The sequence below is a fragment of the Thunnus maccoyii genome, chromosome 9 (genome assembly GCF_910596095.1).
Source record: "Thunnus maccoyii chromosome 9, fThuMac1.1, whole genome shotgun sequence".
Lineage (NCBI taxonomy): Eukaryota > Metazoa > Chordata > Actinopteri > Scombriformes > Scombridae > Thunnus > Thunnus maccoyii.
Genome location: NC_056541.1, coordinates 21,009,200 through 21,026,463, shown reverse-complemented (window position 1 = coordinate 21,026,463; position 17,264 = coordinate 21,009,200). Strand labels below are relative to the sequence as shown.

Below are 17,264 nucleotides of genomic sequence, written 5' to 3'. Positions count from 1 at the left end.
TGGTTACAGTATTGTAACCTTTGTTCCATTTCACACTGGCTCCACCCTCTTCTGGACTCCATGGCTACAGTAGGTGGAGCCCAATGAATATTTGCCCTGTCACGACATGTCATCAGACTGCCTCACTGAGCCCGACCAGCTATAGGTTAGTTGCCATGGCCCCCCTACTACCTAATCTCAGCCACTTAAATGGAGCTGTTGGGGGCCCAACCAAGTCCAGTTAACATGGACCTGAGCTGGGTGAAAACATGGCCTAACCTAGCAGGGGTCACAGGTCGTACACCAAACACCCTGCTCACCTCATTCCCTGAGTCATCTTGGATCATGGGAGACTACACGCATGTAATTTCCTGGGGGGGGGGTCTGGTGTTCCACCTCTGACACTCACACCACCCTTGTCACAATTCCTGAGTCGCACCTACAAGCGCAGACCTTGAAAAGGAGCCGGTCATGTCCAAGAGATAGACACTTATGAATGGAAAAGGCGTAGACCAGGACGTTGCCATGCATATGTTCTCAACACTCACCCCACTGAACAAGGCCATAGGCAATGCCACACCACATCTGGAATGCACTCAAACCACAGTGAGGGGGTCCTTACCCACCTGCCTGTAAGCCAACTAGCTAGGCACTTCTTGGATAGGGTTTTACTGGCCACTCCCTCTCCATAGCAGGCGAACAGCTGGAATATTTTGTCAAAATATTTGGGGGGGGGGCGCAAAAGGGATCCCAACACACTCCACCACCATGGCCATAACCTTCGGGAAATCATGGCAAACTGAAGTCGGCAACAGTTTTCTGAAGGTCAGCGATGTTGCAGACACAGACAAGATGTCGTTGTCATCGTCTATTGGTGAAGCCACTTGGAGAGTCTCAGCCGAGGCGTCCGTCGGCAGCGGCAGGGGGCCGGATGAATCGGTGAAGTCATCCTCACCGTGGAGATCAATCTCAAGCTCCAATTCGCTCTCGTCACAGTGGAGTGAGACGTCACACAGCAGTAAATTGGTCCCACTGTTGCCGGCGTTGAACAGGAGGGAGTGCACGCATGGCGGTGGCTGCATCATGCCGCTAACTGTTTGGTCCCGTCTAAGGCAGTCCTGTACAAGGTGGCAATGAGGGTCACGACAGGCAGGATTGAGGTTGTAGCGGCAACTCCATCCGCGGAGAGGTAGATCAGTGAGCTGATTTTGCCATCGCTGAAGACAAGCTGCTTTTATAGTGTGTGAGACACATGTAATCGGTAGGTGTGTCCTGATTGGCCAGCTACTTACATGCAAATTCCAGTAGCTGATTGCGTGCATGTGATTGGAGGAGAGTATTACCGATAGAGTTCAGTAGAAGGTGGAGCCTCTGTCAGATGGAACCACACAAACAAAATAAATGAATGCAAGTTCCAGTGATTGCAATGAGCAGGACTTAAAGTTTGCTGCATCTTTACCGTATGGTTGTTCATTTTTGCTTTTATGAAAGTTGGGATGGGGTGTGCTTTCACAGAAAAAGTCATATATGTCACATAACAACCTTTCAGCCCTCCATTAAGGGCTCCGTTAAGCCAGCTCACCTTTGTGTGGAAAAGCACATTTTTAAATCTAGAAAGGTGTTATGACACAGTTTTTTTTGTTTTTTTTTGCACTCAGGGGAGATGTGCTGTACTCAGTCAGCCATCCCTTTGTCTTCCTTCAGCCTCAGTCCTAGTTTTTTTTGGTCATTTTAGGGTTTATTGGGGAATTGTAGCAAGTATTACTACACTTGGAAATTAATAATAAACACTAGTAAAGTTAATAGGGCACCGCCCTCCATCCATCCATCCATTTTCTTTACCACTTATCCTCTAGAGGGTGAGAGCTGGAGCCAATCTCAGCTTATATTGGGTGAGGGGCGGGGAACACCCTGGACAGGTCGCCAGTCAATCATAGGACTAACATATAGTATAGAGCAAGACAACCATTCACACTCACATTCACCTTAACCTTACTAACCTAATCCACATGTTTTTGGTCTGTGGTAGGAAGCCATAGTACCTGGAGAGAACCCATGCAGGCACGGGGAGTACATGCAAACTCAGAAGGGCTCCTGCCAGCTGGTGGGTTCAAACCCAGAACTCTCTTGCTGTGAGGTGACAGTGTTAACCACTGCACCACTGTGCCACCAGGGAACCACCTCCACTGATTAATTACCCAGTTAATTAATTCTTTGATTAATTAATCAGTTAACTAATTAATTGATTCATTAATTAGGATGAAAAAATAATTAAATCAAATCAATCAGTCTTATACCTGAAAGTTGTGAATTCTACATATAGAGGGACCTCCATCAATACAATACAGGGACCCCCATTTTCTGATATAAAGGAATACACAGGCACAACGACTTGGCTCAAGATATTTATTGAACTACCAAGGGATAGGGATGAATGGAAAACACTAAGCATATATACATATAGACAACTAGTATGAATGAATGGATGCATGAATGAATGAGTAAATTAAATTAACAAGTTATTGCTGACAGAATGAATGATTTAATGAATTAATGTTATCAAGAATGAGTCAGAAACACAATTAGGGACCAAGATTCTAACTACAGTCAATACCAATTTAATTTTTGAGTAGCTCTTGCATCAACTCTGAGACAGAAGCATGGAAGATGATTCTCCTACTGTTTCCGTGGTGATCAAGTGCTGATGGGCGAACTTCCCGGAAAGCACCAAGCAAGACAAAGCAGACTGGGTTATCCTCGGGTCGCCAGAGTGACAGCCAGAGGAGAACCGTTGCAGTAGGTTCAGTGAAACAGCTTTGGTTCACTGCTTCTCAGGAGGATGAATCTAGTCTCAGACTAGCTGAGGCTATGTAGTGGACACACTCAGCAGAGAGGTGTCCTGGTCTCTGTGCATTCAATGGCAGGCTGCAGAGTTGGATGCATGCAGATCTAAACTAATCAGAAGAATACTTGGAAAAGTATTTTAAAAATGTAACTACACAATAAAAATAGGACATTACAAAAATAATGGATTATTCAAATAGCAACCGGCGTAGCTTGGCTAGTGGTGCAGGCATCTGTGCAGTCTTTCTTCTTAATTGAGAATTCCTTTCTGGAGATTGTATCTCTCGGGAAAAATGAAAAGACAACACCTGAAACGCAACATTGGCCATCACGACTAGCAAGGCCAAGAAAAAAAAAAAAACACAGGAGACACCGCAGCAGTGGTCAGCAAGACAGGGACCAAGCCAAAAAGCAGAAGAGCCCCAGACAAAGAGTTCTAAACTTTTTTATAGTCTAGGAGATGTGTTTTGAAAGAAAAAAGGACCCTTGGCACTCTTTAGGGGAACGCCTTGGGTTACTAATTAATTTCTTTGTGTGAGAAGAAAACTGACCTTCAAATAATTGAAGGAATTCTATGTTTGATAAGTCAAGATACATATATATTTATACATTTAGTAGCATTTTCTTACCCATTCAGACATTCATTGTGCATTTAAACAGAGAGAGGAGGAGTGGGAGCAACTCAGAGGAATGTGGCTTCTCCTCAAATTTATGACTTAAAAGATAGTGAGCTAGCAGAAGAAGGGAGTATGGTTCATTCAGGTTGATGCAGTATCTGAAAAGAAAAACAAAGTAATTGGTGGAGGAAGGCACAGGTCCTGTTCATGTCTCCTTGACATCCTTATGCCTTTAGGTCAGAGGTCATTGGGTCTGTGTGTGTGATGTTCCTGCACCTACACAGACAGACTGTGAGACTAAAAGAAATCCTGTTTCTGAAAGAATTCAACTTTTCTTTTGTTCCTGGGTTCTCCTACAGGGTTAAGGGACTTTTCTGAAGATGTAAGGGTTGCTGGAGTACAAGATAGGATGCTTTGGCATGTGTAATATAATATTATGTTCAAACATCAGGCAAATCTGACATCTCATGTAAAGGTTCATGCAAACAGGACCCAGAATCAGTCTGGTCACTTCTCAAAGAGGGCCTGTGAAACAGCTCGCACTTTTCCCTATCACAAGATTGACAGTACATGAACATTCACTCACAAACATACACAACAAAAAATGACAGAACAGAACATGGCTATTTTTGAATCATGTCACTTCAGAGTCACATAGATCTGGTCCCATTACAGTTGTTGTAGTTGAATATATGTGCCGCAATGTTGTGTGAAACACAATAAGCACTGTAATATGAGAGTTTGGTTTTGAATTATAAATTGAATTTTTTGTTACTGAGGTCTCACAAATACAAATAGTTTCATGTGTAGCATTTATTAGCAAGTTATCTGTTGTAACATGGTTCTTCTCAGAAGACTTTACCAGACCTTTTGCTGTTTAAAATGTCACATTTAGCATGATAATGAGTGTGTTATGGCATTATCACATGTTGTTTACATTGTAAAGCTTTTTGCATGTTGTAGTGCATTTCAGCACATTATGAAAAATAGCCCCTCTGTATAGGCTTTTAAAGACTTCCTGTGGAGAGAAAAGCAGTGGAACAGGGTATTTTTCAAGCTCCTGCTACAGTTTTAAGCTTTAACGATAGCTGCCCTGTTGTGGTGTTGATGGGCCATAGCAATGTCCTCCTCATGTCTCTGAGTTTTGTGCACACAGTTCAAAATTCTGCACTGTAACCTAGAAGAATATACAGAAAACATGCTTCATACACATGCACACACACATTTCCCACAGGCTGTGAAGATTAAATAAGTCTTCAACACATACATATAAATTAGTGCAGCTGGAGGAGGAATGTCAGTGGGATGCTATGTATGCATGTGCTGTATTCATAAAATAGGAAACTGGGCCTCATTCGGCTCCTTATATTGCCGCTTCTCACTGCATTAATCTCTTTATCCTGTAATGGAAAAGCCACTTCAAATAGGGGCATGCGATTTAAACACCAACACTTGTCTTAATGAGCCCGGGAGATGAGTGTTTGTCTGGCAGAAGTGCACAAATGTTGCCCCTTTGCATGCTGCCATCAAATAGAAGTACAAATAAGTAATTGACCCTGTCCCCCTTATGAATATGTAGCTGTATTTTTGGGAAAACTGGAAGATTAGAGTAGATGTACATGAATCTTGTTTTTTAATCTCAGTCACAGCAAGCAAAATCCTGAAATTGATTCTCGCCACAAGCATTCAGGGATTGCTACAAAGACTTTACACACTCCTAGTCTGTCTGGGTTAACAGCTCATGGAGGAGGAAATGGGGTTGAGAGTGTGATGGAGGAAGGAACAAAAGGTGGAGGTTTGAGGAGCAGCCTTGCTTTAACAAGCTTATCTCACTCCCTAATTTAGTTTGGGCCATCAAAGTGTTGAGAGCCGGCGTCGCTAGGGGCGGTCGTATTTTTTGACCGCTACCTGTGACAGCAATTACAGGTTCCCCTTTCAAGCGTGCCTTTGTTTTGGTGGCAGACTCGACTGTTTGGGTAGAACAAGATTACCTCAACGTTCTGCAGCTGGAGCATAATCAAAGCCTCACAATGCGAGGTGTCGTGGCTCTCTAAATCAACCGAGCAGCCCCTACCATTGTTTCTCTCTGCCCCCTTTATCCAGGTGGTTGTTGTGACATTATTGTCAGTATAAAAGAGCTGTTGTTTAAAGGCATTCATATACATCAGAGGGAAATATTCCACACTGCTGCCACTGTACAGCTGCCCTCAGAAACAGAAATGAGCACCACTTTACACAAAAAAGGGAAGCAAAGGCTGCTTACATTTGAGGAACAAACTTCATGAATACTATAGTGTATTCACAACAAATGAAGCACGCATACATACTGTGCAGCATCTGCATAATTGCATACCTATAACCACAGTACTATTAAGAGTTACATTATGTCTGTCGTCATGCAGCACACAAACTTCAATGTTTTTTGCCCTACTTTCATTAGCTGAATATCTAACAAATGGATAACTGGGAGTTTATCCACTCAGATGCGTTTTAGAACGCCAAGAGTTTGCTTTGTACTCGCTAAGCATGGCTTTGTCTACATGTATGTCAGGACCCAGGTCTATGCCTGCTCGTGTACACAGCAGGGGGTGTGCATTTAAGAAGGCCCCTCTAATACCGAGGGAGCAATCCTCAATCTTAAAGTAACTGGGAGGAAAGAGGAGCTCGGGAGCAATGTTGAAACCTTATGAGAGATGAAAACTATGTGAGTTAGCTCATTCACATCACTACTGAGGAAAAAAATGGTTGTTTCAGGGTTTGTAACATATTGCAGGTAATAAAAGTGTGGCGTGATGTGCTGTGATGTGCTGTGGTGTTCGGCAATATGTTGAGACGAGGAGGTGGAATGAAACTGAGCCATACTTCATGCATTATATCAGCTTGTTTGCTTGTTTGTTTAATCTACGCAGGGCCCTATTTTGTTTTGTCAGAGCAGTATGACACAGTATATTTACACCAGACATTGCAAGAATAAGGCTAGGAGAATCATTAAGGATCCCAACCACCGAGATGACAGACTTTTCTCCCTGCTGCAGTCGGGAAGAAGGTACCAGATACCCCCCTCCCTCTCCTTTCATACTCGTATATTTATTACTATTCCTATTTTATTATATACTTTTTAATGTACAAATTGAAGGAACTGGCAGAATTATTTTTCACTGTGATTGTACTTTATATGATTACATGTGACAAATAAACTTGACTATGACCTGGCCAATCAGTGTGATGTATGTTGCCTCATTGTTGTGTATATTCAGCAGTGGAAATAAATCTTCATGCGTACGTTTCTCTCTCTCTCTCTCTCTCTTGCTCTCTCTTTGCTTCTAAATTTTGCCACTATCTTCCCGTATGACAGCAAAATGCAGAGTCACACCCTGTTTTTCATCCTTTATTGACTGCTTATTGGTGTTATGTAGATGTACAGTAGTGATAAGTGAGGCAGTTTTACACTGACATTAAGGCTTTTAGCATTTTAAGGATTGAAAATGTGCCAGACAATGCCGTATCAATCATTTACATGTTTTTATATTAGTATTAAACAGCATGCTCTTTTAAAGAAAGTGACACAGGTGTGAAATGATTGAAATTTCACATCCTTATTTTGTCATATCCTTTGATATTTAGGAGTATTAAAGGTGTAATGTACATAAAACAACAGTAAACTTTTTGTTCAGTGTGCCACAGAAAAAAAGTATTTCTACAACACCCTCTGCTTTATTCTTAAGAGATCAGTAGGAGTGACTTATTGCTTTATAATTCTCCCCCGATCTCTCATTACAACATAAGGAGTTTTTTCTTCACTGCACTTGATTGCTCATCTTAGTAGGCAAAGTCTCCATCTTAACTTCTATTTAATTTGTATGATTCACATACATTATTCATTTGACATAATTAACGCAGTGGAAAAATAATCTCTTTTAGACAAAGCTTGACCTGTATTGGACATAATTGCAGATTATGTTCTCTTCAGAGCAGAGTGTGTCAGGTAAATGTGGTGGTCCTATTTAACATATAATTGTGATCATGCATTTGGGGATTCAGCTTAACTTTGTTTTACTCTCTGTGTGCTTTTCTAAATAATGAAGCATAATTGAATGATAAAATGTCAATAAAGGTAAGGTTTGTATGTTTACTGCTTCTCACCCTTGCGCTGTAAATTGTTTGCAACAAATGACAAATGACGAACCTATTAAAAATTAACCCAAATGGAGCAGTCTGGGTCTCAGAAGCTGCTGCTGCTGCATGCGATTTCTGTTTTGCTGAGGCGAGGTTGCGGACTTAGCCTTGTTGTTCAATATTCTGTGAATAATTGAAACTGACTTCTTGTGCCTGGTGTCTTTATACAGTGAATTCTCTGATGATATCAAAAGGGGGAGAAAAAATGCTGACTAGATTGTGAATATTTAGCAACTGTGACAGTTTTTCAATAGCTAACTTTTTAGAGCAATGACATTTTTCATTAAACTCTCTTTCTCTTCCTTTCTCTCTTTTGGCCCATTCCTCTCTTAGGTCGACTTGCTTGTGCCAACCAAGATCACGGGTATCATCACTCAGGGAGCTAAAGACTTTGGCCATGTCCAATTTGTTGGCTCATACAAACTGGCGTACAGTAATGACGGAGAGCGGTGGAATGTATATCAAGATGAGAAACAGGAGAAGGACAAGGTAAGCAGCTTTCACATCCCTTAACATCTATGAACAAACACAAGTTGAACAGGTTCAAACTATATCCACCAAAACTTTCAAACTAAGAAGAATGCATATCCAGATAAAACTCACTATTGTCATATACACAAAGCAATTATATTGAAAAGTACAGTGGAATCATAAATGCATGCTTGTGGACACTGTTAGTACTTACGTTTTGAATTATATATCACACCACAAAGGAAAGGAGCATTCTGGGTAGAGAGAAGTAACATTGACAGAGAAATGCACAGGAAGAACAGAATCGTCAAGCAGACAAAAATAGAAAGCAGCAAATGTCAAAAAGACAGGTATTAAGTGTGAAAATGTTCATTTTGGACCCTGTCTGTTTCCACTTCCCTTCAGCATCCCCTTATCTGTGGCTCAAACAGAGCTTGCCTGGTCTTTCCTATTGCCTCTCTGTGGTTTGGGATCAGATAAGTCTGTGCTGTCAACCAGGCTTGGCCAGTGCTATGCTGAAAATCTTGTTTACGGCCCTTCAACGGAGTACACATGTCCATTCCAATCGCCCACGACAACAGAGACAGTGCAGGGCTGCAGCAGTCTCTCTGCTGATATCAGGAGAGCTGCAGGCGCAGGGTTACAGCTGAAGCTGAAGCCCCTTGTCTTTCAGATACTGGTGGCAAGTGAGGTGGTGTTTACTTCTCTCTCTTGCTGTGTTATTGAAAGATAAGCACTACTTCATCTGCTTATTTGGATATTGGTGATGCCTATGACTTTGGAAAATCAAGAAGCCAAGATCTAGTTAAATTTCTACATAGAAATTACACAATAAGCAAATAGTGGTGAGTTGTTGAAATCAGTCCATATTACAGTATTTTACAGTGCCACAATAGAATATTTACTGTATAATCTGTTGCAGAGTCTTAATTTACGGCTTGAATATAACTGCTAATCAAGTGTAAAAGTATTTTAAGGTCCCATAAGGAATGTTTTAAATTGGAATTATCATTTTATTCCATTAAACAAATGTAACACTTTGAATGTGTGAAAATTGCTCCTCTGGACTGAAAGATATTTAGTTGTGTATAATTTATAGTAACAAGTGGAAAGGTTTGCACAGATAATTCAAATCTAAGTACATGTAAGATATCCAGATGCAGACAGAATGTCTTTGTGCTTGAGTACAATCCTTTTTCGTGGCTGAGCAACCACTCAGAGATTAAACGAGCAGACAAAGATAAAAATTGTAAATGCAACTTACTGTATGAGATGTGAATACAAGTTTAGAAAAACATGTGATTAACAGTTACGTTGGATTGATATAGATTTTGCTAGATTAAATCTTCAATATACAGTATATTGGCACAAATTTATTTATTTATTCAAAATTCTTCCTCAAATTTGAAACTAATAAACTAATTTGAAAGCATTTGATGATATTTTTCCATTAACTTAAAAAATGTTGTATTAAATTTGACAACATATTGGATTACATGGTTAAACTGCAGTCTCTGCCTTCCTCTGTGTGCAGAAAAGCATCCGTTATGATGTCTGGCGTTCTCATAAAACAGACTCCAGTTTGTAGAGGGTTTTGTGGTAACTTCCACTGCCATTTCAAAATACGATTTTCACAAAGAAGGTCTTTTCTTTTGTTTGGCTCAATGTGATAGCTCTAAAGCTGAAATATGACAGTACCATGTTAAGCCAAATAACACCCTTCAATAGCCAGATATCAATTTGTGCTCCTTATCCTTAGCCAATACCCAGGAATATTTTCCCATATCTACAGTTCAAATTCCTTCCTTGAGTAATTTACACCCATGATGATCTTTGGATACGCGCCACTGCATGCTCAGCATGATTTTCACTCAAGCAATCTCAATACTGAGCACTGGATGACTTCCAGAGAGATAGCAAAGGGAAGGAGCAAAGAGTTCCAGTGATATCTCAGGAACCTAATATTATTATGGTTTATTTTTAAATCTCATTTTCAGAGGCAACTCAATGGAGCTCAGCACTGCTGTCCAGCTACCCATGGATTTTAAAATCTCTTTAAACTAGATGCAAGCTTTTTCTATCATCGTCTATAGCCTTCCCTGTGTTGTTATTGCTGTATAATTCAGAGCAGAACCAAGGATAGGAAGTCAATCCGAGTGTGTGTGTGCTCTGTATTAGAGGGCAGGCGTGTTTAGCAAGGCTTCTGAGAATGTCAATCAGTTTGTCCCTAGACAGAGCCAAGGGGCTGTTCAGATGTATGATTCTTCAAGGTGTTTTCCCCCTTCAGTCAGCTGAAGCAGCCATTAATGCTAGAGGACACATTTGGCTGTTGGACTCCCGAGGCTCCTTCTGCCACACCACAATGCTTCACTTGGCAGGGATATACTGTGTACGTGTGTGTGTGTGTGTGTGTGTGTGTGTGTGTGTGTGTGTGTGTGTGTGTGTGTGTGTGTGTGTGTGTATGTGTGGGTATGTCTGGGTGTTTGGTTCGGGCACAGTGGTGGAGACTTGTAAGTATTCTTCTCAGCTCTCCCCTCCAGCTCCTGTGTGGCAGAGGCTGCAGGCAGTTAGATCTAGATTGAGAGAGGAGGCTCTGTCAGAATACATATGTTGTCAAGCCAAGGCACAGTGGCACACACCTCAGTATCCCTCTACAAAATCCATAGAGTGCCTTGTTTGCCTTTTCTTTCACACACAAATCCCAAATACCTGTGTACCGCACTTGTAACTGAGACAAGTAACAACATAGTCTATTGTTTAAATATAATTAAACCAGGATACATTCAATAATCAAACGTATCGGCTCGGCTGCGTTCCCACTTACACACAATTTCCACACCCGGGTCACTACTCTGCCTAGTCCTGCACCACTGCACTTTCTTGGGTGTCAATATTTACACAGTCAGTTGATGGGGGCAATCAAGCACAAAAGTAATTGATTTATGTGTAATAGTGTTTCTCTCAGGTGACACAGGGTTAATTAGCCATTAGAGCCTTCAATTCCCTCCAGGTCAGAGGGTAACAGAACATTAGATAGTTGCGAATACAATCATCTGAAGATTAGCTACTAACAAAAGCATATCTTCTTTTTTCGACAGCTTTGGAAAATATTGTTTTCAAGGCTTACCTAGATAATATATTGAGAGCCTCTTAGAAGAAAAGGTTCATTGTGCATTTCAGTTTGAGTGAGTGTAACTGCCACTTCTTAGCCGGAAGGCCACTCTTGACCTTTCAGTGAAGATGTCGCTGTGTTTTCCTGGTATCACCACGGCGGACTCAGGCAACATGAGGGCAAGGAGCAAAGAGATCTGAGTGACCCGCTCTCTTGACCTGTGCAGCAGGTTTAAATAATGGAGTTTGGGCAGTGTTGTATCTCCAGAGGCATGCAACACCTCCTCTAGTAATGTGTACCCGTCACTCTACCAGCTTGCAAAATCAATAGTTGGGAGCAGAGTTGTCGCTGCTGGGTCAGTCTGAAGACACACAGAGAAATGTGTTCTTATGCTTCAACCGTTGGATGATATAATTATACTTGGGGGTGATTAACTGAGATGTAGCCTTCGCTACCTCCCACATTTTTGACTACAAACTAAAAACTAGAAGAAATAAAAACACAGAGGGTGTGTGTTTATAAGTAGCCAAAGAATTTATCTCAATGCTGCTGCTGCCACTCAGATTGGCTACAAGTCTGCTTGGCTGGATGTTTTTTGTTTTTCTCTCTTTTCTTCACTATCAACAGTACTGCCAGATTTTGTCAACAGAATTCAACATAGACTAACAGTTTCAGTTGCCACTGGTTGTTCATTAACACAAATACTATCAACTGCAGTGCCTTCTCCGTTATTGTCCTAATGCTACTGCTATCATGCCGGCTGGCCACAGGTTGGGCTCAGCAGGTTGGACTCTAGCTGCAGCAGCTGCCTCATTTATACACTGCTGTATCTGAATTTTATTTTCTCAGTATCGTTGTATTTGGATTTTCACACATGAAATATATTCCTCATTTTCTTTGCTCAATAAAACATTCAGTTCCAGTGCAGTGAGGCCATCATTTACAGCAGCCAAATACATAATTTTAGCACATTCAGTAACAAAAAAAAGCCTAAAATGGTGCAAATTGGATCCACAGAAAGAGTTCAGATGTTTTTAAATTATGTACATGTTGGCAACTTTGAAAATAAAAGAAAATTTGAGTTAAAAATATCATTGGAAAGTCACATTATAACAACAGAGAGTCTAACATGCTCACAATGATAATGCTAACATGGATGATAATGATAATGCTAGCATGTTTAATGTTCACCATGTACACTGTGGTGGTTTTGCATGTTAGCTTTCAAACATGTTCTAATCAGTACTAAACACAAAGTACAGCTGAGGTTGATGGGAATGTCTTGAGTTTTGCATTTATTTGAGCATAAACCAAAGTATTGGACAAATTTAATGTCTGAACAGATGATGGCTCTAGATAAAAAGTCAGGCGATCAAGTTGATCATGTTGAGGTATATCATAGCAAAACTTTGACCTGCTGATGGCACGAGAGGAAAAGTCAAATTATCACCAAAGTCAGTGGGATTAATCCTCTGGGGACCATGAATGTATATACACAGTCTCATAGCAACCTATTGAATAGTTGTCAAGACAAGCTTGTGTGGCTTACAGTACTTACTTGGCAACAACCTCTGTCTATCACAAATGCTATGGGAAATGACAGAAGATGGCAGCACATTACACACTGTTCACTGAGTTTGAAGGCAATGTCCTGCATCTGACTTACTTGACTTAATCCTCTTTACCCCGTTGAGGGGCATAGGGCATCTACCAGAGCTCACCATCTCACTCTCTTCTGGGCCCGGGCCTTTGCTTCTTGCCAGCTTACTCCGATGTTCTTCAGGTCTTGGAGTGTGGAACATCTCCAGGTGTTTCTCGGCCTACCGGCTTTCCTCTTCCCCTGTGGGTTGTAATCCAGGGCCTGTCTAGTGATGTTATTTGAGTCCTTCCTCAGCATATGCCCTATCCAGTTCCACTTTCTCCTTTTGATGGTGGTAGCTATGCTTTCCTGGTTTGTTATCCTCCAGAGCTCCTCATTTGTGGTTTTGGTGGGCCACCACAGCTTGAGGATGTAGTGCAGGCATTTGTTAACAAACACTTGGATCTTGCTTGTGAGGCCCTCGATAGTCTTCCACATTTCAGAGCCATAGAGCAGGACAGTCTTCACATTGGTAGTGAAGATCCGTAGCTTGGTGTTGTTGCAGAGTTGTTTGGATAACCAGATTGGCCTGAGTATCTTGAATGCTACCCGTGCTTTGCTGATGCGTGTCTCAATGTCCCTGTCTGCTCCTCCATCCTTGCTGATTGGATCATGTGTTTTCGGATTTACCCTCATGGTCTTGGTTTTACAGGTATTGATCTTGAGTCCAAGCTGGTCACTATTAGTCTGTAGCCTATCTGTCTTCTGTTACGTGTGTGTATGGTTTTCAGAGACTAGTGCAAGGTCGTCTGCGAAATCAAGGTCCTCAAGCTGTGTAAACAAGGTCCACTGGATTCCTGTCTGTTGATTTTCAGTTGTTCTTCTCATGATCCAGTCGATGGCGATGAGGAAAATCAGAGGAGAAAGAAGACAACCCTGCCTCACCCCTGTTGTGATGGCAAAGGTGTCTGACAGTTTCCCCTTGCAGATCATCCGGCCATTGAAATCCTGGTACATGTTCTTTATTAGGTTGATGATCTTAGAGGGTAGGCCATAGTGACCTAAGAGCTTCCAGAGCACTTCCCTATCTAAGCTGTCAAAGGCTTTTTCAAAATCTATAAAATTTATGTACAGGGGGCCCTGCCACTCCATGTCAAAATGACATATTCTTCACTATTTTCACTCCTGTGTGTATGTGCCTGAATTATTTTATACATATAAAGTTGTTTGCCAATATGTTGTTTTTGAGGATACGTTGATCACATTGCTCATCCTTTTTCTGGTTTTTCTTTCTAATATTGTTTGTCCTTTTAATGTGATTTTTCACATATCCTGTTCCAGACAGTTTATTTTAGAGACATTGCCTCTGACTCTGTGCAGGTCCCCAGACGGTCTAGGAGAGATTCTTGTCATATTTCAATCAGCTGCTTCTTTTATGGCCTTCCTGGCCTGTCTTTTATATTGTGCTATCACGTGCCCTTCTTGTCACAATTCAGTTGTTGCAACACTCCAGGAAGTGACACATTTCTCACTTCCCAATGTCAAATGCTGCATTTCTAAAATACAATAACAAGTGAAAAGACGAGGTCAACACAGAATAGTTTCAGAAACTGGTAGAATTTTATGTTCTGTGTTGACTGACTGCCTTCATTTAAGTTATATTATGTTGTCAAATAATGTAAGCAGTATGCAATTAGAAAAAAAAAAAAAAAAACTTCGAACACACATGCTGCTTTGTTATCAGCTGTTACCACTACTTCAGTGCTCTGCTACTTAAGGCCATACTGTTGTTATACCTTCTGCATAAATCGTAATTTAGAAATGGGTTGAGATGAGTCTTTTTTAACAATAAGTAGATAAGACAACACACAACACAACTAGAGAAAACTGAGACTGGCTGATACCATAAAATCTAAACTGAAGTTTTACCAATATTAAGTCTTGTTGATTCAACAATTCATAATACAGACAGTAATAATGACATTATCACCTTCAGATTCAACTGAAACTCATCAAAGTTGATTATGGTCTATTCATTACACATTCGTGTTAAAATTACGTCTTCACACTATACAGGGAAGTCATTTTCATGTACTCATCAACATTAAAACATTAATGACATGAACCGTTAGTTTCTTAAGAACTTTAATTGGGATTATAATTTTGTTGGAAGAAAATAGGATATATAGAGAAATGGGATAAAGGGCTGAAATGACAGAGGGCAGAGAACCATGTGATGTTGTGTTGTTTGCTTGTCTGCAGATGGAGACCTTGTCTGACTCCAGCCTAAGCTCCATGCTACAATATAGATGAGAAAGACAGGGGAGAGAATGGGTTTCACTGCAGGAGGAAAATGATGAAAAAGAATGTAGTATAAAAAGGTGGCCTGCACTCGTTTGTATTAGACATGTGAAATAAGGAAAGTGATGAAAGAGTGCACCTGTCACATTATTTCAGCTTCAGCCCGCTGTGAGAGTAAGTCACAAAAACACTGAAAATGACAGAGAACAACAGGACCAAACATACTGAATAAAGAATTATACGTCATATTAATGGAAACAAACACACACATACTAGGAAGAGGAGGTAGAGGTTTGATTACTTGTCACATCTTCGCATATTGATCAGGGACAATTACATCTTATATATCCAGCTGCCACTGGATAGCCAAATGGCCCATGAGAGTATTTATTGCATCTGTAAACCATATGTTTTATATTACAGCTTACATGTATACTCTGAGCAATACTAAATCCTTATTGAGACGTATTATGTGTTTTATTGAGATTCATTTTATAATAATTTAGTTTTAGAATAATGAAAGTGGCATTAGGTTCAAAATAAAATGGACTTTCCAGTCATGTTATTTTAGATTTTCAGCAACATTAAGCTGAAGTGACCTCAGTGAATTAGTATTTTAACATATTTAACGACATGATATCTATCCATCTAGGGGGTGTTAAGTTACTCTTTAAATACAAAAGCCATAATATTATTTGTGAAAACTGATTTATCTTATGTTAATAATTGTTTACATTATCCTGAAGGCCTTATACTTTGGTTCTTGGTTCCATTTCAAAGTAGGATTCAGCAGTCTGAAAAACAGGGTATTTATGGAATATTCTTGTTGTCTCTGGACAGGTTTGAAATATATTCAATTTTATTGCATGTTTCATTCAAAAATCAGTGTGCCTATAAATGTTATGTGATCTTTTGTACTGTGTGTAATCAATTGTGTTGACACACTAAACACAATTTGTCTGACCAATTCCTATTGTCAATCCCTATCATCCTGTTTATAATTACCACTAGGTTATTTATGTGAATGATTTCTTCCAGTTGGCAGTATATCCTAGAAGAGGCACTCAACCTGAAATCTCTTCTAATCATCAAACACCTCCCACTGTATGCTCAAAATATGGCAAGACTAAATTTCTCTCCCCTTCATCAAGCACTAAAACTCAAATCTTAAAAGCTCTTCTCCCTTTCTATTATAGGATATAAACCATATATATACTGTATATAACTGTGTGAATGTTTTGTCCAATCAAGCACATTCTCAACTATTTTGCTACAAGATCTTTTATGTGGTTTTGGTGCATGGCCATTGTTTCAGTACTTGTTACAATGAAACCTTGATGATCATGTCTTGATTGTCTAAATCCAAACTAGTGCCTATGATTAATTGAAAGAGAATCAGTTGGAGGTTTACTCTAGAAAAGGTCAGCCCCTGTCTCCAGCACCTGTTTGGATTTGACCCACTGATTTTCCATTCCGCACAACAGTGAATCCCATTACATCCCAATTACGCAGGCACAATCATGTCTGCTTAATTGAAATGATCATATCCTTCAATGGAGCATTCCCTGTAGATACATTTCTTCTTAATATACTTCATTCTACTGTCTATTAACCACACACAAACACAAAGCTTGTAATAATCAACAGTAGAGCTCACATCCCAGTATGACAATTCTGTTTGTTTTTATGTGGTAGTCAGTTAACCCTTGCACTGTTGTTTAAAGACTTTAAATATATTGTAGCTTCAGTTGAATTAGTACAAAAGGGGTGCAAACACAATGAAACGTGTCTCTTGACAAGAATAATGTTTAGCTTGAGGTAAAACAAACTGTGTTTTCAGTAGGACATCCCAGTGGCTACATGACGAGCCAATACAAGAGAGATTTTATAGCAACATTTCTGGCAGCCACCAAAGCCTTCACTTTATTGCCAAGGTGAAAAACCAAAAAATGTTCAACATAGTTGAAGGAAAACAAGAGCAACAAGCAGTTGCCAGTTAATAAAGCCACTCGGTAAGAAGCAACAGAAGATGTCACTAATTGTGAAGGTGGGATTTCCTGCTGTGCTGCTCTAGCAACGCACAATTTTCCCTGGGGGAAACTGTTGATGTGCTTGCATGTGTGGAATATAAAAGGAAAGTAACAAGAATAGGTTTGAGTTGAGAGAATGGTATTGGCAGTGTTTG

General features: G+C 40.3%; 1 protein-coding gene across 3 annotated transcripts in view; it reads left to right on the top strand.

Moving 5' to 3' along the window:
- LOC121904435 (EGF-like repeat and discoidin I-like domain-containing protein 3) overlaps window positions 1–17,264 on the top strand; it is a 119,652-nt gene that overhangs the window by 101,519 nt on the left and 869 nt on the right. For 2 of the 3 annotated variants that reach the window (XM_042422188.1, XM_042422190.1), the window contains one exon: window positions 7,950–8,105. In XM_042422188.1, the coding sequence (XP_042278122.1) occupies window positions 7,950–8,105 (156 nt within the window). Of the gene's footprint in view, window positions 1–7,949; window positions 8,106–8,492; window positions 8,861–17,264 lie in introns of those variants that run through there. The other variant, XM_042422189.1, reaches the window with a different exon arrangement.